This window comes from Trachypithecus francoisi, unplaced genomic scaffold (assembly GCF_009764315.1).
Source record: "Trachypithecus francoisi isolate TF-2019V2 unplaced genomic scaffold, Tfra_2.0 Lachesis_group12, whole genome shotgun sequence".
In the NCBI taxonomy this organism is placed as follows: Eukaryota; Metazoa; Chordata; class Mammalia; order Primates; family Cercopithecidae; genus Trachypithecus; species Trachypithecus francoisi.
This window is the reverse complement of record NW_022681457.1, coordinates 10,791,440-10,818,901: the sequence shown is the minus strand read 5'-3', so window position 1 is coordinate 10,818,901 and position 27,462 is coordinate 10,791,440. Positions and strand designations below refer to the sequence as shown.

The 27,462-nt window shown below is 54.1% G+C and overlaps 2 protein-coding genes across 2 annotated transcripts; both read left to right on the top strand.

Moving 5' to 3' along the window:
• Positions 1-891: 891 nt before the first annotated feature.
• On the top strand, positions 892-10,437 carry SHISA7 (shisa family member 7). The gene is made up of 4 exons (XM_033224481.1): positions 892-1,562; positions 3,003-3,157; positions 6,320-6,469; positions 9,781-10,437. The coding sequence occupies exons 1-4, from the start codon at positions 892-894 to the stop codon at positions 10,419-10,421; spliced, it is 1,617 nt and encodes a 538-aa protein (XP_033080372.1). The 3' UTR covers positions 10,422-10,437.
• Positions 10,438-10,587: 150 nt separating this feature from the next.
• On the top strand, positions 10,588-12,502 carry LOC117091745. Its single transcript, XM_033224482.1, has 2 exons — positions 10,588-11,455; positions 12,046-12,502. Exon 1 carries the CDS (start codon positions 10,689-10,691, stop codon positions 11,388-11,390), a length of 702 nt encoding a protein of 233 aa, XP_033080373.1. The 5' UTR covers positions 10,588-10,688; the 3' UTR covers positions 11,391-11,455; positions 12,046-12,502.
• Positions 12,503-27,462: the final 14,960 nt, after the last annotated feature.

The window sequence follows — 27,462 nt, the reverse complement described above, 5'->3', positions numbered from 1 at the left end:
ATACAGGGGGACTTTTGGCAATACCTGGAGGCATCTTACATTGTCACAACTCGGGGGAATGTGGTGCTCCTGGCATCGAGAGGGCGCTGCTAAACATCCTACAGTGCTCAGGACAGGCTCTCACCACAAAGCAGCATCGGTCCCGGAATGTCAGTGATGAAAAACCGTGCACTGCCTCTTCCCACTTGCCTGGTCTATAAACTCAAATTCTCAACTTCTCTCTCTCCTCCTCCCTCCCTCTCCTCCCCCTTCTCCTCCTCCCCTTCTTTTCTCCCTCCTTCCTCCTTTCCCCGACTCCTCCTTTCCCACCCACCCCTCATCTGTCTCCCTTCCCTCCCCGGCCTCCACTCCCCTCGACACCCTCCCTTCCCTCCCCTCCCCTCCCTTCCCCTCGCCACCCTCCCCTCCCCTCCCCGCGCCTCCCTTCGGCTGCCTCCCCTGCCCTCTCCTCTTCTCCGCCCCCGTTTCTTCTCCTTACATCGCGCCTCGCCTCGCTTCTCGTCCTAATGTCTGCACACCCCTCTGGTGTCTGTCGACCCTCCCAATCGCTTCTCCCGCATTCATCTCTCGCTTGATCCCGGTTCTGTCCGCCCATGCTCATTTCTCTCCCCCAGCCGTGCCCAGGCGCGTTTCCATTGCTCTCCCATCGTCGCCCACCGCGCGTGGGGCGGCCAGCTTGGGCCCACGCAGCTCAGCTCCCTCCGCCCTTCCTGCCTCCTGGAGCCTGTTGCTCCCCACACTCTGCCGCCCCCCGCCCGCCCTCCCCAGCCTCTCTGCCCACCCTTCTCCACGCTTCTCACCCTCTGACCGTCTCTCTCCCGCCCAGCGCTCCAACCTCTGCTCTCGTTCTCCCCGCAGCCTGGCGACCCGGTACGACCCCCTGCACGCCCCATGCCGGCCCTCCTGCTCCTCGTACTCCTGGCCTCTAGCGCCGGCCAGGCCGGGGCGCGCCCGTCCAACGCCACGAGCGCCGAGTCCGCGGGCCCGCTGCCCGCCCTGCTGGCGCACCTGCGGCGCCTGACCGGGGCGCTGACGGGTGGCGGGGGCGCAGCGAGCCCGGGCGCCAACGGCACGAGGACCGGCCCCGCGAGCGGGACGGGCGCGGCGGCCCGGGCGCCCCCTCCCGCCGAGCTCTGCCACGGCTACTACGATGTCATGGGCCAGTACGACGCCACCTTCAACTGCAGCACCGGCTCCTACCGCTTCTGCTGCGGCACCTGCCACTACCGCTTCTGCTGCGAGCACCGTCACATGCGCCTGGCGCAGGCCTCCTGCTCCAACTACGACACGCCGCGCTGGGCCACCACGCCGCCGCCGCTAGCCGGGGGCGCCGGGGGCGCTGGGGGTGCGGGCGGGGGGCCAGGGCCTGGCCAGGCCGGGTGGTTGGAAGGGGGCCGGACGGGGGGTGCCGGGGGCCGTGGGGGCGAGGGCCCCGGTGGCAGCACAGCCTACGTCGTGTGCGGGGTCATCAGCTTCGCCCTGGCCGTGGGCGTCGGCGCCAAAGTGGCCTTCAGCAAGGCGTCCCGTGCGCCCCGGGCGCATCGGGAGATCAACGTGCCCAGGTGCGTGTGCTCTGGGGCGGGAGGACTGCGAGCCTGGGGCGGGGCCCAGCAAGGGAGGTGGAGCCACCCGAGGAGGAGGGGCTACAGGGATAGGGCGTCGTCAGAGACCCAGGTGGCGGCCTCCGGCAGAGCTGAAGGTGGGCAGGGGCTGAGAAAGCCGCGCCAGAGCCGACCCGGCTATTGCGGAGTGATGCAGGGAGCGGGAGAAGCTCAGGCTCTCATTCATTCGACATATTTCTTGAGTATCTTCTGTGGGCCAGGAGCTGGGGATACAGGAGTGAACAAAACAAGATCTCTGCCGTGGTGGAAAAGCCTAACTTCCGAATCCAAGTTCACGGCCTACAGGCTGTGTGACAGTGGACCGGTTACTTAACCTTTCTGTGCCTCAGTTTCCCGTCCGCACAATGAGACTAATCATCGTCCCCACCTATTCGGATTGTAATTAACTGAGTTGATTCGTGCAGAGTCCTGGCACACCGTAAGTGCTCATTAAATATCAGTGGCCCAGTCCGTAAGCTGGCAAATGCATGTGCTGTATAATTTTAGATGACTGCTGTGAAGAAAATCAGCGGAAAGTGTTGAGGGAGAGGGCGCTGGATTAGAGGAAGTGATCCGAAAAGGCCTCTGAGCAGAGACCCAAAGGGAGGGAGCGAGCCACGCAGGGATCTGTGGGCGAGAGGTTTGGGGCAGGGGAACTGTGTGCAAAGGCCCTCGGTGGCCTGCAGGGGAGGGAAGTGCCAGTGCAGCTGGGGGCGGTGGGCAGCAGGAGGTGAGGTGAAGCAGGTGGGCCCGGGTTTATTCTGACTGTGATGGGGCCACTGCAGGGTCCTGAGCTCAGGCGTGATGCCATCTGTCCATTTTAAAATTATGCGAGCTGCGCGTGAGACGGGGCTGTACGGGACTAGGGTGGGAGGGGGGAGACCCGTGAAGGGGCTGTTGCAATGATCCAGGTGAGAGATTTCAGAGGTGGTGAGTAGTGGTCCGATTCGGGATATGTTTTGGAGGTTCGATCCGTAGGATTACTGAAAGGTATGAAGTGGGGGGAAAAAAGAAGAGTCAAGGTGATTTCATGTTTGAGGGCCGCATCACTGGGTAAATGGAGCACCCTTTGTTGCCATGGGGAAGGCTGCAAAAGGAATGGGAATGGGGTCCCAGATTCAGGGTGGGGTGAGCCCACAGGGAAGTGAGAGGGACCACAGAAGGGGTGGGATCCACACGAGTTAAGGCAGCGGCGCTTCAAACAGGAAGTGTGGCCTGAGAAAGGGGGTCGTTCGAGGGGGCGTGGCCAATGAGAAACGGGCGTGGCCAATGGCGAAAAAAGTAGGCTGAGTGACAGGTTACCCAAGGGCGAGAGCAGGGAGTGGAAAGAAGCCTGGGCCCTCCCTGTACCCCTGCCACCCCCAGACTCCAGGCCGCTGACCACCTCTCTGCCACCTTTAGAGCTCTGGTGGACATTCTGAGACATCAGGCGGGGCCTGGGACCCGCCCGGACCGGGCCCGAAGCAGCTCCCTGACCCCGGGGATCGGCGGTCCCGACAGCATGGCCCCCAGGACGCCCAAGAACCTCTACAACACCGTGAAGACCCCCAACCTCGGTGAGTGGAATGTGGGATCCGGCGCAGCCTCCGTCTCTGGCCACGCCCCCTCATCCTGTAGCCCCGCCCTCCGTGGCGGCTCCACCCCCATCACCCCGGACCCGCCCTCACCCCTCTACGCCCGCCACGCACCGCTGAGTCCTGCGAAAGGCGGACGGGGGGCTGGGAACTCCGTAGAGAGCCAGACCTTCGCCTTGCCCTCCTGTGGGCTCCCGTGGGTGGGCTCCATGGGCACCTTGGTGATGTAGGTTTAGACATTCTCAAGCCCCTGCGCTCAGTGTCAGACCACTCAACAGCCAACTACACACAAAGGCTCAACTACCAAATTCGAATTTGTCAAGAGCCAGACCAACTGGGTTTGAATCCTGACTCTGCCACTGTGTGACCTGGGTCAAGTGACTTCACCTCTGTGGGCCTCAGTTTCTCCATCCGTAAAATGAGAAGCATAACAGTACTCACTTGATGGGGTTATTGTGAAGAGCAAATGAATTGGTGAGACGGGTGTTTAGAATAATGTGTAACACAGACAAAAATACCATGTTAAGTGTGGGCTATTGCTGTTGTTAAATAGATATAATTATATCTTTAAAATATTATATATCATATTTAATATATATTACTTAAATATTATCTATATCATTATAATTTATGATGAGTGCATCAGTGGAGAAGTCCAAGGAGCTGTCAGGGGGACCAAGAAGATGTGGTCTGGTTTGGGGGCAGGAGGGCTTCTCCGAGGAAGAGGTATTTGAGAAAGGCCTGGAGGAGGAGAGGAGTTACTGGGGCTGGGAAGCTCTGGGTAGCAGAGCTTGTGAGGTGGCCAGACTTGAGGCCAGGGAGAGGGTGGTTGGTGACCTCAAAGAGGGCCTTGAGTGCCAGGCTGGGCTGAGGAGCTCTGCCTCTGTCCTGAGGGTGATGGAGAGCTGCAGAGGAGTTCGAGCAGAGGAGCAACACAGTCAGCAGTGGGTGGAAGAACTGGTCCTCTGGAACCCATGCGAAGGGGAGAGATGAGAGGAAAGAGGCCCAGGAGGAGGCTGGGATGATGGTCCAGGCAGCAAGAGGACGAGGACGGAGCTGGGGTCAGAGGTGGAGAGAAGAAGAGACATTTGAGCTGGATCTTGAGGCAGATGGGAAGAAGGGCTTCAAGGCCGTGAGAACAGCATGGTGGCATGTGCAAAGGCCCTGTGGCAGGACCACACTAGGCTCACTGGAAAGAGCAATGTGGCTTGAGGGAAGTGATGGGAGATGGGGCTGCAGACATTCAGTGGGTCCAGGTTTTGAAGCCTCAAACACCATTCCTGGGTTCAACTTTGTCCCGTGGGTGATGGCGAGCCATGGGAAGGCTCTTGAGCAGTGGTAGGGCAGTTACTTCGGTGAGGCTGATCATGGAGATGGATGGGCTGGATGGCCAGAGGCTGCTTTGGCGATCCAGGAGGGAGAGGACACATCAGGGCAGAGATTCGGATGTCAGGAGGAACCAAGAGGACATGAGTGGGAGGTGAAGGGAGGTAGCAAGGTGACCCCCTCAGATCTCTAGCCTGGGCACCAGGAAGGGGGTGCTAGGAGCTTGGGACAGACCACTTACCCATCCCTGAGCCTGTGCCCACTCTTTCCGCCTTCAAGACCCCCAGCCTCGGTTCATGTGGCCAATGGCATGGGTTGATCTGTGGAGCTCTAACGAGGTCCTGCATGTGGGGCCAACCTTGGGGCCAGAGTCCTTCCCAGAGATCAGGGCCGCGGTGCCAGCTGGGAGTCAGCGATGGCAGTGATGTCACCTCCCTTCTCGGTCCCCCCAGATAATCTGCACCACAACTACCTGCACCTCAACGTCAACAGCCCCAAGCACCACGCCGCCACACTGGGTACGGATGAGGGGCTGGCTGCGGGGAAGAGCAGGGCTCCTTCCCTTCCCCCTTTGTGTTGGGCCAGCCGTGCCAGGTGCCCAGTATAGAGCAGGAGCAAGACCGCTGTGAGCTCAGTCCTCATGGCGCTCATGGTCTGGCCAGGTCACCAAGTGAGCCCATCTCCTCGTGTGGACGCCAAAAGTGGTTATCTCTCTCCCACATCATTGAGGAGAAGGTGCCTGGACCCTGGGGCCAGGCACTCAGTGAATGCTGACACATGCCCAGTGCCCCACTCTCGGGGCCCTCTTCCCCAGCATCAAGCCTGTCTCCTGGAGAGGAGGGGGTGGGGTGAGAAGAGGGAGCTTGAACTGCTGGAATTATGATGGGCTACAATCTCAGATTTCTAACTGCCCAAAGAACTGCTGGGTCTGAGGGAGGAGGGGCTGGGGGCCTGGACTCCTGGGTCTGAGGGAGGAGGGGCTGGATGCCTGTTCTCCTGAGTCTGAGGGAGGAGGGAGCTAGGGCCTATACTCCTGGGTATGAGGTAGGAAGGGCTGGGAGCCTGGACTCCTGGGTCTTAGGGAGGAGGAGTTAAGGCCTGGATTCCCGGGTCTGAGGGAGGAGGGACTGGGGCCTGGACTCCTGGGTCTGAAGCAAGAGAGGCTGGGGTTCTGGACTCCTGGTCTGATGGAAGAGGGGCTGGGAGCCTGGATGCCTGGGTCTGAGGGAGGAGGGGCTGGGGGCCTAGACTCCTGGGTCTGAGGGAGGAGGGGCTGGGGGCCTAGACTCCTGGGTCTGAGGGAGGAGGGACTGAGGCCTGGATTCCTGGGTCTGAGGATGGAGGGGCTGGGAGCCTGGACACCTGGGTCTGAGGGAGGAGGGGCTGGGGGCCTGGATTCCTGGGTCTGAGAGAGGAGGGGCTGAGGCCTGGATTCCTGGGTCTGAGGGTGGAGGGGTTGGGGGCCTGGACACCTGGGTCTGAGAGAGGAGGGACTGAGGCCTGGATTCCTGGGTCTGAGGGTAGAGGGGCTGGGGGCCTGGACGCCTGGGTCTGAGGGAGGAGGGCCTGGGGACCTGGACGCCTGGGTCTGAGGGAGGAGGGCCTGGGGCCCTGGACTCCTGGGTCTGAGGGAGAAGGGGCTGAGGCCTGGATTCCTGGGTCTGAGGGTGGAGGGGCTGGGGCCTGGACTCCTGGGTCTGAAGGAAGAGGGGGTGGGTTTCTGGACTCCTGTGTCTGATGGAGGAGGGGCTGGGAGCCTGGACTCCTGGGTCTGAGGGAGGAAGCTGACTGACCCTGGCTCTGCCCCCTCTAACCCAGACTGGCGAGCCTTGCCGCCGCCCAGCCCCTCCTTGCACTACTCCACGCTGTCCTGCTCTCGGTCCTTCCACAACCTCTCGCATCTGCCCCCATCCTACGAGGCTGCTGTGAAGTCCGAGCTGAACCGCTACTCCTCCCTCAAGAGGCTGGGTGAGTCCTCCTAGCAAGGGCAGCCGGGCGGTGAAGGGGAGGGGGCGGGGCCAGAGTCTGGGTTCAGGACCATGGACAGTGGTCCAAGCGCCTTCCAGTGGTTTAGATTCTCTCCCAGGTTTTACTAACCAAGTTCGTTCTAGAATTATCTGAGGTGCTTTTGTATCAGAATCACCTCTGGTTTGTTTCTTTTAAGTGCAACCTTCTGGTCTCCCCTCCCAGGACTTATTATTGTATTCATCGGGACTTGGACTTGCAATTAATAGAAATACAACTTAAGTTAAAGGAAAAAAAATACATTGTCTTGATCTTGGAAAGTCTACATGTCGCCAGATTGCGATGTAGCTGCTGTGGGGGCCCAGGAGCTATCCCTTAGCTCTCTACGCAACCGGCGGGCCTCGTTTTCAGACAGTCTCCCCTTGTGGTGGGAACGATCGCCCTGCAGATGTTCAGGCTGCTGTTCTACCAGCTCAGGGACCCTGGCAGAAAAGAGTCTCTCGCAACAATTCTAGCAAAAAAATCCCAGGCCTGGATGCCACTGGTGCAAGTTGGGCCGCATGCCCATCCCTGAACCCATTCCTGTGACTCTCAGGGACATTTTGCAGTCTGTGGCCCATCTCTGGCAGTGGAGCAGCCTTCAAACATCTTAAACTGAGAGCCTCACTAGGAAACACTTTTTTTTCTTTGTTACCATTATGTTTTCAAGACAGGGTCTCACTCTGTCACCCAGGCTGGGATGTAGTGGCATGATCATAGCTCACTGCAGCCTCTACCTCCCCAGGTTCAAGCGTGATCCTTCCATGTCAGCCTCCTGGGTAGCTGGAACTAAGAGCTTGTGCTGCCATGCCTGGTTAATTTTTGTATTTTTTGTAGAGATGGGGTTTCACTGTGTTGCCCAGGCTGGCCTCAAACTCCTGGGCTCAAGCAAGCCACCCACCTCAGCCTCTCAAAGTGCTGAGATTACAGGCATGAGCCACCATACCCAGCCAGAAACCATTTCTTTTTCTTTCTTTTTTTTTTTTTTTTTTTTGAGACAGAGTCTCACTCTGTCGCTCAGGCTGGAGTGCAGTCGCATGATCTCAGCTCACAGCAACCTCCGCCTCCTGAGTTCAAGTGATTCTCCTGCCTTAGCCTCCTGAGTAGCTGCGATTACAGGTGCATGCCACCACATCTGGCTAATTTTTGTATTTTTAGTAGAGACGGAGTTTCACCATGTTAGTGAGGCTGGTCTCAAAGTCCTAACTTTGTGATCTGCCTGCCTCGGCCTCCCAAAGTGCTGGGATTACAGGCATGAGCCACTGTGCCCAGCGTTTTTTGTTTTGTTTCATTTGGTTTTTTGTTTTTTTGAGACGGAGTTTCACTCTTGTTGCCCAGGCTGGAGTGCACTGGTACCATCTCAGCTCATTGCAACCTCTGCCTCCTGGATTCAAGTGATTCTCCTGCCTCAGTCTCCAGAGTAGCTGGGATTACAGGCATGCGCCAATCCCGGCTAATTTTTGTATTTTTAATAGAGACGGGGTTTCACCATGTTGGGCAGGCTGGTCTCGAACTCCTGACCTCAGATGACCCACCTGCCTTGGCTTCCCTAAGTCCTGGAATTACAGGCGTGAGCCACCGTGCTCGGCCCAGAAACGGTTTTCATATTGTGACCCGTGAGACACACACACACATATATGTATATATTTTTAATTACAGGAAAGCTTTGAAATTTTTTATTACAGACATTTGCAAACATACATGCAAGTAGAAAAAATTACAAAATGAGCCCCATGTTCCAATCACTCAGCCTTAATAATTAGCCACATTTTGTTAATCTATACTCCTTCCACCCCACTTTTTGGTGGATTCTTTTTTTTTTTTTTTTTTTTTTTTTTGAGACGGAGTCTCGCTCTGTCGCCCAGGCTGGAGTGCAGTGGCCGGATCTCAGCTCACTGCAAGCTCCGCCTCCTGGGTTTACGCCATTCTCTCGCCTCAGCCTCCCGAGTAGCTGGGACTACAGGCGCCCGCCATCTCGCCCGGCTAATTTTTTGTATATTTAGTAGAGACGGGGTTTCACCGTGTTAGCCAGGATGGTCTCGATCTCCTGACCTCGTGATCCGCCCGTCTCGGCCTCCCAAAGTGCTGGGATTACAGGCTTGAGCCACCGCGCCCGGCCTTTTTTTTTTTTTTTAAGAGACAAGATCTCACTCTTTTGCCCAGGCTGGAGTGCAGTGGTGCAGTCATGGCTCACTGCAGCCTCAACTTTCTGGACTCAGGCAATCCTCTGACGTCAGCCTCCCAAGTAACTGGGACTAGAGGCATGAGCCACCAGGCGTTAGCTAATTTTTTTTTTTTTTTTTTTTTTTTTGAGACAGAGTCTCTCTCTGTCGCCCAGGCTGGAGTGCAGTGGCCGGATCTCGGCTCACTGCAAGCTCCACCTCCCCGGTTTACACCATTCTCCTGCCTCAGCCTCCCAAGTAGCTGGGACTACTGCCGCCCGCCACCTCGCCCGGCTAGTTTTTTTGTATTTTTTAGTAGAGACGGGGTTTCACCATGTTAGCCAGGATGGTCTCTATCTCCTGACCTCGTGATCCGCCCACCTCGGCCTCCCAAAGTGCTGGGATTACAGGCTTGAGCCACCGCGCCTGGCCTAGCTAATGTTTTTGTTTGTTTGTTTGTTTGTTTTTGTAGAGATGGAGTCTCACTATATTGCCCAGGTCGGTCCTGAACTCCTGGGCTCAAGAGACCCTCCTGTTCAATCACCCAAAGTGCTGGGATTACAGGAGTGAGCCACCTCGCCTGACCTTGGTGGATTCTTTTAAACTAAATCTCATCCTTTAATATTTCAATCACACACACACCCCTGAAGTAAGAATTTTATGAACCAACACTTACCCCGATTCCCTTATTACATAAACACTTTCTGATAGTTTTCTCTTCTGGTCTATTTGATTTCATTTTTCAAAATGCTGCTCACTACCCGCAAAATCAACTTCACAACGTAACAGGTCACAACTCCAAGTGTGAGTCACATTGCTCCAGGATGAGAGGGGATCAGTGGTTCCCCAAAGGCAAGAGTTGGGTTGGGTTCTACTCCCAAAAGAAGGGATAGGCAGAGGCGGTGGGGGGAAGAAGAGGAAGTCCTTCACATCTACTGACCCAGCATTGTGGGCTGGGCCTGGGAATCTGCATTTTGGCCACACAGCTAACCTGATGCCTGGGATCCTTGTGGGGCGACAGACCTGCATGGGAGCGGGGTGTGAGGAGATGGGAGGGGGAGGGCTCTGGATGCGCAGGGGACCCACCGCTGTGGCTTTTCCCTCTCCCCGTAGCCGAGAAGGATCTGGACGAGGCCTACCTGAAGCGCCGGCCCGTGGAGTTGCCCCGGGGCACGCTGCCCCTGCACGCGCTGCGGCGGCCGGGCACCGGGGGCGGCTACCGCATGGAGGCCTGGGGCGGCCCTGAGGAGCTGGGCCTGGCGCCCGGGCCCAACCCCCGGCGGGTCATGTCCCAGGAGCACCTGCTGGGCGATGGCGGCCGTTCGCGCTACGAGTTCACGCTGCCGCGGGCGCGCCTCGTGTCGCAGGAACACCTGCTGCTGTCCTCGCCCGAGGCCCTGCGCCAGAGTCGCGAGCACCTGCTGTCGCCCCCGCGCAGCCCCGCGCTGCCCCCCGACCCCACCGCCCGGGCCAGCCTGGCCGCCTCGCACTCCAACCTGCTGCTGGGGCCCGGGGGGCCCCCAACACCTCTGCGCGGGCTGCCGCCACCGTCCAGTCTGCACGCCCACCACCACCACGCCCTGCACGGCTCGCCGCAGCCCGCCTGGATGTCCGACGCCGGCGGGGGCGGGGGCACGCTGGCCCGCAGGCCGCCCTTCCAGCGCCAGGGCACGCTGGAGCAGCTGCAGTTCATCCCGGGCCACCACCTGCCCCAGCACCTGCGCACGGCCAGCAAGAACGAGGTGACTGTCTGAGGCCAGGGCCGGGGCTGGGGGGCTGCGGCCTCCCGGGCCCCCCGTCCCAGCCTGGATCCCCCGACACAGGCGCACACACGCCAGGGGCCTGGGGCCCAGATCGGCCCTTGGACAGGAGTCAAAGCCTCCTTCCGGGATGTCCTGGCAGACAAGATTCCTCCTCCTATTACGTCACTGCTTGAGCCAAGGCCTCCTTCCCATGATGTCATCCCAGAGGAAGAGGCCGGCCCATGAGGTCATCGCTAGCAAAAATGTCTGTGTTCTGTGATGTCATCACAGGCACAAAGCCTCCTTCCCATGAGGTCATCACAGAGGAAGAGGCCAGCCCGTGAGGTCCTCGCTGGAGGCCATGTTCATGTTCTACGGTGTCCTCAGAGGCTCCCTTCTTGTGGTGTAATAACAGAGATGATGCCTTGTTCCATGACGTTCGATCCTGTGGTGTCACTGCAGAGACAATCTCACCTGGATGATGTCACCTCTAACTCTAAGGCCTCTTTTGGCATCATCGCCATGGGGAAGATATTTTCTCCCTGTGTCTTTGCAGCAGAGAAGATGCCTCTGTCCTATGATGTCATCATTACAGACAAAGCCATCTTCCTGGGACACGTCGCAGGGGAAAATGCCTCACCAATTGTGTCCTCACTAGACCTAAGGTCTCCTTTTCACCACATCATCACAGGGACCCTGCCTCCTTCCTGTGATGCCATCACCAGAGAAGGTGCCTTGCCCTATGACGTCATCAGAGGGACCGTGCCTCTTCCTGTGATGTCATCACCAGAGATGACCACCCACTCTGGGACCTCTCCAGGAGGAGGCCCCTTCTGCACTCTCGCCCAGAGGCTACGTGCTCTGAGATGGCACGAGGAGAGGCCTCCATTGCTGCCACCATGTTGTAGAAGGCAGGGCAGGCCCAGAGTCCAGGACAACCCCAGGGAAGATGCCAGAGAGCAGAGAGGAGCCCTGTCCTGAGATGTTGTCTGAAGGAAGCATGGCTGGGGAGCCGCCCATGTGGAGGGCCTCCTCCAGAGATGATAGTCGGTGTAGGCTGTTGGCAGTGAACCCCCTACCCCAGTGCTGTGATGGCATCACCAGAGCTTCCTCCTCAGAGGCACTGCCCACTCTGGGAGGCCATCAGTATTGATGGTGTCGCCAGAGTTACTGCCTTGTCCCACCATGACTTAGCTTGGTTGCTCCCTCCCCAAACCCAAGGGACATGCCCAGCAAGATCTCTGCTAGACTCTCTGAGACGAAATGGGGCCTTGGATCCCATACCTGTGCTATGACTCCTGGGAGACAGAACCTCCAGATGCCCTTCTGCTCCCAGGAGGCCACTCTGGATCCCCAGGATCCTGGAGTCCTGGCACTCACAGGTGGCCTGTAGCCTGGCCTCACTCTTCGTTCTGCCATACCTAGAGACAATCACCTCTGTCAACAAAGTCCTAGCCTTCTACTGGGGGGAGGTGCTTGAGGTACACCTACTCTTGCCCTCACTGACACTGTCAGCACCACACAATACCCGCCACTCATGATGGCACTGCACCCGGGGTCAAGTGTTACCCATGTCTGAGGATGGAATCCTTTCCCAGGATTCCCTATGACCCCCAACTATGGTAACATCTTCCAGGATTTACCATGACTAATGGTGTCACCATCTCCCAAGACTCTCCATAGCCAACGGTGTCACCACCCTCCATGATTCCTCACAACCACGGTGTCATCATCTTTCAGGAGCCACCACAGCTGACGATGTCATCATTTCCTAAATCCCGCCATGACCAATGATGACATTACCTTCCAGAATCCACTATGCCTGACACAGACATCCTCTACTGAAATCCACTAGGACTGATGATGCCACCATTTCCCATAATCCCTCATGATTTTGGTGTCATCACCTCCCACAACAGAACCATGGTGTCATGCTCCCAGGATCCACTTCAACCATGGTGTCATCATATCCCAGAATTCATTACACCCAATAGTGTCATGATTTCATCACCTGCCAGATCCACTTTAACTGTGTGTCTTCATGTCCCAGGAGTCACCATAGCTATTATATTATCAGTTCTCAGGATCCACTCCAACCATGATGTCATCATCTCCCAGGATCCATGAGGTCCAGTGCTGTCACCACCCACTAAGATCCACTTCAACTCTGGTATCATCATCTCCCAGGATCCATGGGATCCAGTGCTGTCACCACCCACTAAGATCCACTTCAACTCTGGTGTCATCATCTCCTGTGATCCATGGGATCCAACGTTGTCACCACCCACTAGGATCCACCATAGCCCTGGTGTCATCATCTCCCAGGATCCATGGGATCCAATGCTGTCACCACCCACTAGGATCCACCATAGCCCTGCTGTCATCCCAGAGTCCACTGCAACCATGTGCCATCACCCCCCAAGAGCCATCATCTTAGGAGCCAAGTACCATGACGGGTTGTATTTCAGTTGTCCTCTGGGGCCGCATGGTACTTACAGTAAGTTGTTCATTTAAGGGGAACCAGCATAACAGGCCATATTCCCGTTTCCACAAAAAGGACAGGGGCGGGGCCAGCTGCCCCCCTCTGATGACTTCACCCCCACTCTGGCCCTCCTTATGTCACTGCCTCACTCCTGACTGAGGATGTTGCCTGGATCAACCCCACCACAGATGTGGCCTCAGCCAACCTCACCTTACCCCCCGGTGAGGCACCCAGGCCCTTCCTGACAGCAGCGCTGCCCCTCACCCAGCCATCTGACTGGTGACAGGGTCAACCCAGAAACCTCTCATCATCACCAGAGGGGAAGCATTTCAACCCTCAGGTGACACCACTGCCCCCTGCCCAGTCCCTGTCACTTGGGCCCCTACCAGGATCAGCTCTCTGCTGGCCCCGGCCAAATTCTCCTCAGATATCCCTGACCCCCGCAGGATGGGCCAAAGCTGGTGACCGACCTGGGCCTTCAGGGCTGTCTTCTGCTGGCCTCATCCTGCAGCAGGGACACTGGAGAGCAACGGTCCCTGCCAGCACATCTGCAGGGGCCAGGGGTGCTCCTTCACCTCCCTCCCTAACACCCTAACACCGGGGGAGCCTCCAGGGGCGGCAGGAAGTCCCCAGCACCCACTGCACAATCCGCCCTCAATTCTCTTTGTACATAGCCATGTTGCGGGGGCGGCCATTCCCCCACTCTTAAAGGGCTACATGCCCCTCCCCCAGCCCCTAGGGCAAGGTGGGGGGGGGTCTCTTCTTCCTCCCCTGGGCCGTCCCCCTCCCTCTTATGTCTCCCCGCAAACACTGGCACCTCACCCTCCTTCTTGTCGGGAGCTCGGGGCAGAGAGCTGGGCCTTGGCTCACACCACACCGAAGAAACGGGGCAGTTACCCAAATCTACCTAGGCCCTGGTGCCAGTTCTTCAACCCCACAGCTTCTAGCTGCTCTGAGGAGCTCCTCCCATCCCTTCCGGGGCCTCCCCAGCCCGACACCGCTCAGGCCGACTGTGACTTCCCCAGAAAGGAGCCAGCTTGAGCGCCCGCCCCCTCCCCTCTGCTCCACACCTCCGCGGAACACTCAGCTTTCTCCAGCCGCCAGGATTTGGGGGTTCTGAACTTTCAGCTTTTGTATCCCCCCTCCACTAGCTCTAGCCCAGCCTGGATTCCAGGAATCCCGCCCCCAGCCCTGTCCCCATTCAGTCGGCACAGGCTGCCTGACCCTGGGGCCTTGATTTGATCTCAAATAAGCCATAGAGGGGAGAAGTCTTGAGCTGGGGGAGCCCGTGTGTACTGACAATTGCCCTCCACGTGTCCTGAGCTGGGACCTCTGTCATCTGAGACTTCCCCATGCCCCAACACATGCCAATGCACACAAATCCATGCATACACAAGCACGCATGCGCGCGCGCGCGCACACACACACACACACACACACACACACACACAGGCATCTCCCCTTCTGGCTGGGGGAGCATGGGAGGGGGCTGTTCACAGGGAGAAGATAAAGAGTTCCACGCCTGAAGACCCTCCAACAGCTTCTGCCTCCCTCCTCATCCCTTCCTTTCTCCACTCCCCTCTTCAACACCGGCCCCTTCCCGGAACTGATTCCCTGGTGAGGACAGCCAGAGGAGCTGTGACTTGGTATTTTTTGGAATAAATAGACATTTTCCTGATCGAAGTTCTCAAGGGTTACTGTAGAGAAATGATGGATTTCCATCCATGTTTGTGGGTCACAGGGGAGGCCCCCTGGCCGCGAATGTGTAGCTGGGTGTAGCAGGTGGGCAATTTGCCAAAGGATAGGCTTCTAAGCATTTGTTCCCAGGCCAGGGTCCACCACCAAGCAGAGGGGTCAGGTATTGGAGGTGGGGGTGCACTGTAGGGTGCTTCTAAGTTCTGGATTTTGTTCTAAGAAGCCCTCTGTCATGCCGGGCGCGGTGGCTCACGCCTCTAATCCCAGCACTTTGGGAGGCCGAGACGGGCGGCTCACAAGGTCAGGAGATCGAGACCATCCTGGCTAACACGGTGAAACCCCATCTCTACTAAAAATACAAAAAAAAAAAAAAAAAAATTAGCCAGGCGTGGTGGCGGGCGCCTGTAGTCCCAGCTACTCCGGAGGCTGAGGCAGGAGAATGGCATGAATCCAGGAGGCGGAGCTTGCAGTGAGACAAGATCACGCCACTGCACTCCAGCCTGGGTGACAGAGTGAGACTCCATCTCAAAAACAAACAAATGACAACAACCAAAAAAAACACCTTATGGCTCACAGTTCTGGAGGCTGGAAGTCCAACATCAAGGAGGTAGCAGGCCGGCCAGGCGCGGTGGCTCACGCCTGTGATCCCAGCACGTTGGGAAGCCCAGGCAGGCGGATCACCTGAGGTCAGGAGTTTGAGATCAGCCTGGCCAACATGGCAAAACCCCATCTCTACTAAAAATACAAAAAAAAGTTATCTGGGTGTGGTGGCAGGCACTTGCAATTCCAGCTATCCAGGAGGCTGAAGCAGGAGAATTGCTTGAGCTTGGGAAGCAGAGGTTGCAGTGAGCTGAAATCCCATCACTGCACTCCAGCCTGGGCAACATAATGAGACTTTGTCTGAAAAAAAAAAAAAAAAAAGTAAAAAGGAGGTGGCAGGGCTGGTTCCTTCTTCCTCAAGAGGGGATCTGCTCAGGCCTCTGTCTCGGGCCTGGTGCTTGGCTGGTACTTTAGGCATCCCTTGGCTTGTAGCTGCGGTTCTCCCTGTCTTCACAGTCTTCCCTCTGTGTGTGTCTGTCTCTGTATCAAAATGCCGCCCCCCACTTTTTGCTTTTGGGGGTTTTTTGAGATGGAGTCTCTCTCTGTCACCCAGGCTGGAGTGGTACGATCTCAGCTCACTGCAACCTCTGCTTCCCGGGTTCAAAAAAGTCTCCTGCCTCAGCCTCCCAAGTAGCTGGGACTACAGGCATGCACCACCACGCCCAGCTAATTTTTGTATTTTTAGTAGAGAAGGGGTTTCACCATATTGGTCAGGCTGGTCTTGAACTCCTGACCTCGCGATCTGCCCACATTGGCCTCCCAAACTGCTGGGATTACAGGTGTGAGCCACTGCGCCCAGCCCAAACTCCCGTTTATATGATGACACTGGCGATGTTAGATGAGGAGCCTCCCAGGTAACTTCAGCTTAACTCGTTCATCCGCAAAGACCCTCTCTCCAAACGAGGTCACGACCACAGGGACGGGGTAGTCAGGACTCAAACGTCTTTTTTGAGAGACATAATCCAGCCCATAAGAGGAGGCGTGGCCTGATGCTGTCCACTGAAGTGTTCATTTTTATGATAATTAGGAAGCATTTTCCAACTGGACATGGTGGCCCACCACCATAATCCTAGCACTTTGTGAGGCTGAGGTGAGAGGATTGTTGAGGCCAGGAGTTCAAGACCAGCCTGGGCAACATAGCAAGACCTCATCTCTTCTAAAAATTTAAAAATTGGCCAGGTGTGGGGGCTCACGCCTGTAATCCCAGCACTTTGGGAGGCCGAGGAAGGTGGATCGCCTGAGGTCAGGAGTCTGAGGCTACAGTGAGCTATGATTGCACCACTACACTCCAGCCTGGGCAACAGAGCGAGACCCTGTCTCAAAAGTAAAAAATAGCCAGGCGTGGTGGCTCACGCCTATAACCCCAGCACTGTGGGAGGCTAAGGCGGGTGGATTACTTGAGGTCAGGAGTTTGAGATGAACCTGGACAACGTGGTGAAACCTTGTCTCTATTAAAAACAAAAATCAGCTGGAAGTGGTGGCGTGCACCTGTAGTCCCAGCTATTCGGGAGGCTGAGGCAGGAGAATCACTTGAACCCGGGAGGCAGAGGTTGCAGTGAGCTGAGATTGCGCCACTCCAGCCTGGGTGACAGAGCAAGACTGTCTCAAAAATAAAAAATACGAAAAGGAAGCATTCTCCCTGCCTGCTTCCCTCTCCCACCCAGTGCATTAAAACATTTGCACAGTGCGGACTAGAGTTGCCTCCTTGCCTTAGTGCTTGGATGCAGACCCTGGCCAAGAGCGGAGGTTCCTCTGTGTACCACTTTTATGAACTTCAGGAAAATTATCCCTAGATGCAACTAGATGTTTGTCTCTAAGCTACAGGCTTTCACCTTGAATCTCAGGGTTTGTTTGCACATCACCCTGGAAAGAGAATTGGAGAGACACACATAAAAGAGAGGTAGAAAAATACCACGAGGCAGCAACTACCCATCCCCAGTTTGAGACTCCAAGGGGCACCGCTGAATTTCATTTTCTGCTATGCCAGTTCACTAATTCAGTCAACAAAATACAGTGAACGGCACAAACAAGGTCCTTGTTCTTGAGGAACAAGTGAATCCATGGAAGTCCCTCAGTTCTCCCACAAACCTCTCTTGGCTTCTGTTCCTAGCAACCAAATGCACCCTGACAATGACAGTGATTGTAATAGGGGAAAAAATTAGAAAATCCAGAGAAACAAGGAGAGAACAAAATGGAGATCTCCTGATTTCTTGCTGCTCAGAGTCAAATGATGTTTGCATTAGCTATGTTTTCTTCTAGAAATTTTCTCATGAATTTTTTTTTTCAAATCAGCCTTCCTATATATAGACTGCTCTGTAACCTCTTTTTTCTTTTATTTCTTTTTTAATTTTGTTTTGTTTTTTGAGACAGAGTAGCGCTCTGTCACCCAGGCTGGAGTGCAGTGGCGCGATCTCGGCTCACTGCAACCCCCGCCTCCTAAGTTCAAGCGATTCTCCTGCCTCAGCCTCCCAGTAACTGGGACTATAGGTACGCACCACCACGCCTTGCTAATTTTTGTATTTTTAGTAGAGATGGGGTTTCACCATATTAGCCAGGCTGGTCTCGAACTCCTGACCTTGTGATCCACCTGCCTCAGCCTCCCGAAGTGCTGGGATTACAGGCATGAGCCACCGTGCCTGGCCCTTTTTTTTTTTTTTTTTTTTTTTTTTTTTTGAGACGGAGTCTAGCTCTGTCGCCCAGGCTGGAGTGCAGTGGCCAGATTTCAGCTCACTGCAAGCTCCGCCTCCCGGGTTTCCGCCATTCTCCTGCCTCAGCCTCCCGAGTAGCTGGGACTACAGGCGCCCGCCACCTCGCCCGGCTAGTTTTTGTATTTTTAGTAGAGACGGGGTTTCACCGTGTTAGCCAGGATGGTCTCGATCTCCTGACCTCGTGATCCGCCCGTCTCGGCCTCCCAAAGTGCTGGGATTACAGGCTTGAGCCACCGCGCCCGGCCTTTTTTTTTTTTTTGAGACAGAGTCTCGCCCTGTCTCCCAGGCTGGAGTGCAATGGCGTGATCTCCGCTCGCTGCAACCTCCGCCTCTCGGATTCAAGCAATTCTCGTACCTCAGCCTCCTGAGTAGCTGGAACTACAGGCGTGCGCCACCCCGCCCAGCTAATTTTTGTATTTTTAGTAGAGACCGGGTTTCATCATGTTCACCAGGCTGGTCTCAAACTCCTGACCTCAGGTGAGTCTCCTGCCTTGGCCTCCCAAAGTGCTGGGATTACAAGCATCAGCCAGCGCACCTGGCCCCTGCTTTTTTCATCTAATAATAGAAGGACATCATGCCATACGTATAGTTAACTTATCTGTACCCAACTGTATATATAGAAAGAGAAATAGGAATTTAATAGTGCAAGTAAGCTGTATAAAAGAGAAGGAGGATGCCTTGGATGTGGCCCACATCACCCAGTGTGAAATAATCTCCAAGGTTTATTGTTAAGGAAGAAAGCAAGATACAGAATAGTGTGCCTGTATGCTACCATTTGTTTAAAAGGAGGGAGGGACAGAATCTGTATATAAATTTGCTGCCCCAGATATTTCCAATTCTCCTCCTGGGCATGTGGTAGGATTCTATCTCCCTGCCCCCCCGAAGTTAGCTGTGCCCATGCGACTTGCCTTGGCCTGTGACGTGTGGGCAGAAGTACCTTTCCAGGCAGCAGCTTCTGAGAGCCAGGGTGTGGTTCTCCCATGCTCTGTCTTTTCCCTCCTCTGTGGGCACTGGCATGTTTCAGGTCATAGCTGCTCTGTTGGCCTGAGTCCCAGGCAGATCAACCAGGGCCCCAGAGTAAGGGTGATGCCAAACAGGGGCTCCACCAGCCGCAGATGCACATGTAGCATGAATAAGAAATAAACCCTTGTTGCTTTAACAACCAGGGCTTGGGGGCTACTTGTTACTGCAGCCTAGCACAGTCCATTCTGGCTGACAGGGTTGCTTATGAAGAGGGGAACTCGATGGCTGGGACTTTTTACTTCTAAATGCCCTTTTGAACTTCCAGATTTTTGTATCAGCAAGTGTGTTGTCTACTTTGTTTTGTTTTTTTAGACAGGATTTTGCTTTGTTACCTAGGCTGGAGTGCAGTGGTGCAATCTCAACTCACTGCAGCCTTGATTCCCCAAGCGATCCTCAGCCTCCTGAGTAGCTGGGACTACAGGCGCTCACCAGCACACCCCCAGCTAATTTTTGTATTTTTGGTAGAGACAGAGTTTCGCCACATTGGCCAGGCTGGTCTCAAACTCCTGACCTCAGGTGATCTGCCCACCTCAGCCTCCCAAAGTGCTGGGATTACAGGTGTGAGCCACCATGCCTGGCTCTACTTTTTTTTTTTGACAGAATTTTTAAATTCTGCAGTAGGAGAATCGCTTGAACTCGGGAGGAGGAGGTTGCAGTGAGCCAAGATCTGTGAGATCGCCGAGATCGTGCCACTGCACTCCAGCCTGGCTGGCAGAGTGGGAAAAAAAAGAAAAGAAAAGAAAAAAGAAGAAGCAGAAGCAGAAAAAGAAGAAGAAGAAGAAGAAGAGGCGGAAATAGAAGTGGAAGTGGAAAGCAGAAGAGGAAGGGAAGAGAAAGAAAAAGAAAAAAAAATTTTTTAAATGTAGAGATGGGAATCTGGCTATGCTGACCAGGCTGGTCTTGAACTCCTGGCCTCGAGGGATCCTCCCACCTCAGCCTCCCACAGTGTAATTTAAATGCAAATGGTGCAGACTTTGCCTGCCATTCCCCTCACTAAGCATATGCCAAGGCGCGCGCCGAGATGGGCGACTGGAGTGTCATTCCTCTCCCGCGGAGGGTGATGAGCTTCCCACTCTGAATCGGAACTCCAGTGCTTCAGCGTATGTATTTTCACTCTTCACGGACACCGCATGCCAGCCAACAGCTTCATTTGTGTCACAAGAAAAGAGCAATCTGCTCCACACCCACTGTGTGCGGGGCGGGCAAGTCAAGGATAAGATCTGACATGAGCATTCTGCCTCCAAGGTTCGCCTTTGTAACCTAACACTCGCTCAACTGGCAACCCCCCCTTGCCAATAAAGGCAGCCTCTCGGCAGCTATTCTTAACCCGCATCTGACGGGTGGGCTTGGGAACGTCTCCAGTCTATGCCAGATGTTGTGTGCAGGCTTTTTCGTTTCACTTTGCTTTACTTTATATTTTGAAATAATTTCAAACTTACAGAACAGTTACAAGAATAAGTCAAAGAACTTCTGTGTCATTTTCACCAACTCACCATTTGTTACCATTATATGACATTACTGTATGATTTTCTTTCCATATAACATCACTGTATGGTTTTCTTTCTATATAAATATTCATCTCGGCTGGGCATGGTGGCTCATACCTGTAATCCCAACACTTTGCGAGGCAGGGGCAGGTGGATTGCTTAAGCTCAGGACTTCGAGACCAGACTGGGCAACATAGTGAAACCTCATCTCTACAAAAAATAAAATAAAATAAATACAAAAAAATTAGCCGGGAATGTTGGCCTGCACCTGTAGTTTCAGCTTCTCAGGAGGCTGAGGTGGGAGGATCACTTGAGCCCAGGAGGTGGAGGTTGCAGTCAGCCAAGATCACACCACTGCACTCCAGCCTGGACCACAAAGCCAGAACCTGTCACAAAAAAAAAAAAAAAAAAAAAAAAAAGCCAGACATGGTGGCTCATGCTTGTAATCCCAGCACTTTGGGAGGCTGAGGAGGGTGATCACCTGAGGTCAGGAGTTCGAGACCAGCCTGGCCAACATAGTGAAACCCTGTCTCTACTAAAAATATAAAAAATTAGCCGGGCATGGTGGCAGGTGCCTGTAGTCCCAGATACTTGGGAGGCTGAGGCAGGAGAATCTCTTGAACCCAGGAGGTGGAGGTTGCAGTAAGCTGAGATCGCGCCACTGCACTCCAGCCCAGGTGACAGAGCAGAGCAAGACTCCGTCTCAAAAAAAAAAAAAATGTTTTTTTATATGGAGACATTTGGGAGTAAGCTGCATCCATCACATCCCTTTCCCCCAGAGGCCATTCTGAAGAACAAGGCCGCTCTCTTACACATCTACAGCATAACTACCACACTCGAGAATTTCACATCGGCCAAGTCCATGTTTGAGTTTCATCAAGTGTCCTTCAGAGCAGCTTTCGGTTTGTGACACTCCAGGATTGGGTGCTGGATCCAGCTATTGTGCTTCTTGAATTGCCTTCAATCTTAAACAGTTACTCATTATTTGTCTTTCTTCTGTATTTTCAATTTTTATTCTTGCACACAACTCACGCAAAGATTAAGGAGACTTTTTTTTAAGAGATGGGGTCTCACTATGTTACCCAGGCTGGAACTCCTGGGCTCAAGCGATCCTCCTGCCTCAGCCTCCCAAAGTACTGGGATTACAGGTGGCAGCCACCACGCCCAGCCCAGTCTTTGTCTTTGATGCTCAAAGAAGTTTGAGTTGAACGGCAATCTTCAGATGATAATTTTCCAACCTCATTATTCTTTTCACATGTATTAGTTAGCATTTGTACTTGTTTTTTCAGGGAAATGGATCCTGTACTTTCATCAGATTCTTTGAGAGACCAATGATTCAAATAACAACAAATCCTCCCTCATTTTCAGTGGCTATAGCATATTCTGTCATATGGATGCAGCATAATTTTTTCCCAGTTCCTACTGTTACAGGATCTTTGGGGTGTCGATTTTCTTCCCCCCTGGGAACCTCTGTTGCCAATGGCGCCTTTGCCTGAGTTCTTGTCCTGAGTCCAGGAAGAATGAGGTATGCAGACAAGCGAAGGGTGAAGAAGACAAGGATGAGCTTGATTTAGTGTCACAACAGCTCAGAAGACCCACAGTGGGTAGCTCCTCTCTGTAGGCAGGTCATCTGTTGAGTGTTCAGTTCTCAGCAGAGAGGAGGTTCTGGAGAGGGTAGCTCCTCCCTGCAACTGGTCATCCTAATGTCTGCAATTCTCAGCAGAGAGGAGGCCTTGGTGGGGGTGGCGCCTCTCTGCCAGCAGGTCGTCTCTGCAGATAGCTCCTCTCTGCAGCTGATCTGCCAGTCACCTCTCCTCCCTCTTCCTTCTCTGGCTGTCCTCTGCCCTGCTCTGGCTGAGCCCAGGGCTTTTATGGACCTCAGAGGGGAGGAAATGCATGCTGATTGGTCCATGGGCAGCCACTGGGGGCCCAGAAGAGGCACCGCGTGTCCCCACTCTGGTCCTCGGGACTGGCAGCCCGGCCCCCAGCCTTCAGACCCTCCCCAGGACCCGCCCCCTTCTGCCCAGGCCTCCCACTGCCATTCACAGGCCCCGGGCTCTGCCCTAACCACTCATCTGAGATGGGAGCAGGAGCCAGGAGCGGTGAGAAGCCAGGCGGTGGGAACAGGCACCCCTGAGACTGAAGGGATGGACGGGGTCCTTCCTGGGGACCCCAAGGGTGCAGGCTGCAGAGACTGCACCCAGGAGCTCCCACCCCACCAACCCAGAAGGGCCCGGGCTCCCAATTGTCCCGGCTGCTATCTGCTCTGTGGAGCTGGAGGCCTAGATCTACAGGGTTGGGTCTGGTGGCTGCAGCCGCACCCAGAAGGGCAGATCCTACCTGTTCCCGGCACGCCACCACCCCCAAGAGCACAGGGAGGCTCAGATCCACAGCCATAGTCTGGGTGACTGCAGGGACACCCGCGGAGCTCCCTCCCCAACTCAGAAGCGGCGGGGCTCCCAGAGGCTCCATGAAATGTGCACCCCCAGCTACACCTCCCTGCTGCAGCTGACATGATGGCAGCAGCCCTGCCATCACTACCAATAGATGTTTGGGTTTTCCCTAGGTTTTACTACGCTAAACAGTACTTGAGGAACATCTTTTTGTACACCACTTGGTGCGCTCCCTTAATTTTCTTTTTCTTTTCTTTTTTTTTTTTTTTTTTTGAGACGGAGTCTTGCTCTGTCACCCAGGCTAGAGTGCAGTGGTGCATCTTGGCTCACTGCAATCTCCAACTCCCTAGTTCAAGCAATTCTCCTGCCTCAGCCTCCCAAGTAGCTGGGATTATAGGCACGCCCACCACATCCAGCTAATTTTTGTATTTTTAGTAGAGACAGGATTTCGCCATGTTGGCCAGGCTGGTCTCAATCACCTGACCTCGTAATCTGCCCACCTTGGCCTCCCAAAGTGCTGGGATTACAGGTGTGAACCACCGCGCCTGGCCATTCCCTTAAATTTTCTTTAGGATGAGCTCTCGGAAGGTGAGTGACAGGTGCATTTCGAGGGCTTTTGCTAGACAATGCCAACTACAACTCAGCGGACCTGTGCCAAGTCCACGTATGTGAGGATGTCCGTGTGCTCCCACCCTCCCCAGCACCGGGCATTTTTCTGTTTAAGCTTCGTGTGCATCACCAGTGTCGGTTGTACAGTCATTACAGGAAATTCCTAGTGCACTCAAGAAGTCTCCGCGTTGTGCTCAGGGATTTGCGAAGCAGGATTGACCCAGGCAATGCATTTAACTACTGGTGTGTCTGTCACTAGAGGGAGCACCCGATCCACTTAAGGGCCTATGTTCTCATTGGTAAGGGCCTCTCTCTCCCACCCAGGAGAGTTCCAACTTCAGCTCCGGAGGCACAGAGGAAAGTAGTTCTTGTCAATTACCTATCCCAGCGTGTGCAGACACCTCCAGCTGGGAAGGTCACAAGTGTCTGCTCAGAAGTATTCAGGCACTAAGGAGCAGAGAACCTGCTACCAACCACAGACCAGCAGACTCAGAAACTCAGGAAAGGATGCTCAACCTCACTGGGAAGAAAGCAGACGCAAATAAAAGCCAGGACACCCTTGACTTGCCCACGATGCTGAAGCTTTTGAAGACTGCTCATCTTCAGGCTCACTCCTGTGAGGGGACTTTGACACTGGCGGTTTCCTCTGCCTGGAATGGCCTTTCTCTGGATTCCCACAAAACTTGCTCTCTTACTTCCTTTAAATTATTATTATTATTTTAAACAAAGTCTCGCTCTGTCACCCAGGCTAAAGTGCAGTGGCATGATCTCAGCTCACTACCACCTCCACCTCCGCTTCCTGGGTTCAAGTGATTTTCTTGCCTTGGTCTCCCAAGTAGCTGGGACTACAGGCACCAATCACCACGCCCTGCTGATTTTTGTATTTTTAGTAAAGATGAGGTTTCACCATGTTGGCCAGGCTGGTCTCGAACTCCTCTTCAAGTGACCCGCCCGCTTCAGCTCCCCAAAGTGCTGGGATCTGGGTTTACAGGCATAAGCCACTGTGCCTGGCCACTTCCTTTAAATCTTTATTCAGAGATTACCTTCTCTAGTAAAATTAGTTCTACCCTATTTAAAACTGTTCCCCTTGGCCGGGTACAGCGACTCACGCCTGTAATCCCAACACTTTGGGAGGCCGAGGCAGGCAGATCACGAGGTCAGGAGTTCGAGACCAGCCTGGCCAACATAGTAAAACCCCATCTCTACTAAAAATACAGAAATTAGCCGGGCATGGTGGTGCGCACCTGTAGTCCCAGCTACTCGGGAGGCTGAGACAGGAGAATCACTTGAACATGGGAGGCGGAGGTTGCAGTGAGCCGAGATGGCACCACTGCACTCCAGCCTGGGCAAAAGAGCAAGACTCTGTCCAAAAAAAAACAAAACCTGTCCCCCCTACAACATTCCTGAACCTCCTTAGCCTACACTAATATTTACAGCAATTAATATCTTTATTCTACTTTTCAGATAGGGTTACCCAGGCTGGAACGCCATAGCGTGATCACAGCTCACTGCAGCCTCAACCTCCTGGGCTCAAGCAATCCTTCTGCCTCAGTCTTCCCAAGTAGCTAGGACTATAGGCATGTGTCACCACTCCTAGCTAATTTTTAAATTTTTTGTAGACACAGGGTCCTGCTATGTTGCCCAGGCTGATCTCAAACTCTTGAGCTCAAGTGATCCTCCCGCCTTAGCCTCCCAAAGTGCTGGGATTGCAGGCATGAGCCACTGTGCATTGCCAATATCTTTTAAAACCACCAACTTGACTTACCTATGAGCCCAGGACTTTCCCAGTGTGAGCATGCAAAGGCCTGCATCCTGGGCTGCCACTCAGTCCCAGGAAGACTTTTAGTCTCCCCACTGGAATGGAAGCCCAGAAGGGCAGGGATTTTGCTTCCTATCTTGTTCTCGGATGTGTCCCAAGCACCCGGAACAGTACCCGGTGTATATCCGGTGCTAAATAAATATAAGTTAAAGGAGCAAGTCACATCTTGGGAATCCAAATAAGGAGAACCCTGCTGAGCGCCACTAGGCAGAACGGCAAGCGCGCACACGCTTTAATCTTGGAAGTTTCTCTAAGAGTTTGTCCTTCAGAAATGCTCACGGCAGCACCCAAAGATAAACAGATGAGGGAGGATGCTCATGGCAGTGTCTAGCCATGCACTGGGCTCAGCCTTAATACCCATCAGTCAGAGAGTATGAAGAAACTGCAGTGTGATCTTTGACCTTTTTTGTTGTTTTTTGAGGGTTTTTGTTTTCGTTTGGCAACAGGGTCTTCCCATGTCACCCAGGTTGGAATGCAGTGGCGTGAACACAGTTCACTGCAGCCTCAACCCCCTCAGCTCAAGTGATTCTCCCATCTCAGCCTCCCAAGTAGCTGGGACTACAGGTATGCACCACCAAGCCTGGCTAACTTTTTTTTTTTTAATTTTAATTTCAGCCAGGCACGGCTCACGCTTATAATGCCAGCACTCTGGGAGGCCAAGGCAGGTGGATCATCTGAGGTCAGGAGTTTGAGACCAGCTTGGCCAACATGGTGAAACCCTGTCTCTACTAAAAATACAAAAATTAGCTGGGCGTGGTGGCGCACACCTATAATCCCAGTTACTTGGGAGGCTGAGGCAGGAGAATTGCTTGAACCTGGGAGGCGGAGGTTGCAGTGAGCCAAGATCACGCCATTGCACTCCAGCCTGGGCAACACGGTGAGACTCTCTAAATAAAATAAAATAAAATAAATAAATTTAATTTCTTATTTTTTTACAAAGACATGGTCGCCCTATGTTGCCCAGGCTGGTCTTCAACTCTTGGGTTCAAATGATCTTCTCTCTGAGGCCTCCCACAGTACGAGGATTGCAAGCATGAGCCACTGCACCTGCTCTGTAATTGATTGTATTGAGGACACTTGCTGTGCGGCAGTTTAATTGAAGGCTACTGATCCATGTGGACTGGAAGTGCTGGGGAAAGAAGTGTGGACATGGAGGGGAGGAGGGGAAGGAGGGCTAGAGCAGCACCTCCAGCCTTCATTTCCCATGCCTCAGTAACTCTGTGGATTTCCCTCCAAACACATATTTCTTTTGTAATCTAATACAGATGGACAGAAATGGAGATTAATCTCTGAAGCTAGAATTCAAACCAAAGGGACAATTTAGGTTTCACTGAACAAAAGTAAATTCTTTTGAGACAGAGTCTCACTCTGCTGCCCAGGCTGGAGTGCAGTGGCGCGATCTCAGCTCCCTGCAACCTCCGCCTCCCAGATTCAAGGGAGTCTCCTGCCTCAGCCTCCTGAGTAGCTGGGATCACAGGCGTGTACCACCATGCCAGGATAATTTTTGTATTTTTAGTAGAAACAGGGTTTCACCTTGTTGGCCAGGCTGGTCTTGAACTCCTGACCCCAGGTGATCCATCCGCCTAGGCCTCCCAAAGTGCTGGGATTACAGGCATGAGCCACCGCGACTGGCCCTGAACAAAAGCGAGTTCATGGGTTACTAGTACTTAGCAAAGAAAGGGCACCCCTTCCCCATCCTATCCTCTGACAATTCCTGTCTCCCAAAGGATTTGGAAAGCTGCCCATCATTCAACCACCTCCTGATTAGTTCTCATATCTGCTCCCTTCTCTCCACCCCTTCCCCAGAAGGCCGCCACCCTCGCCAAGCCACAGTTCACTTGCTGCTGGATTTTCTGCTTCCACTCTGGACCCTCCAGTCCAGTCTCTACCAGCAACCCTGAGCTACTGTCCCAATATGAGCACCAAATCCAGTCATTCCTCTGCCCAAAACTCTTCAATAGCTCCCTAGAGCTCACCCACACTCTTCACGGTGGCCTTCTGGAGTCTGCAGAGTCTAGCCCTTCCTGGTCACCTCTCCCAGCTTGGAACACTGTCTCTCAGATCTCTCTCTTTCTCCCAGCCCTCTGACTTTCTTTGAGTTTCCCCCATCACAGTAATTGTTTAAATTCTTACAAAAAAAAAAAAATGCTTAGGTCAGGTGCAGTGCCTCATACCTGTAATCCCAGCACTTTGGGAGACTGAGGCAGGTGGATTGCTTGAGATCAGGAGTTTGAGAC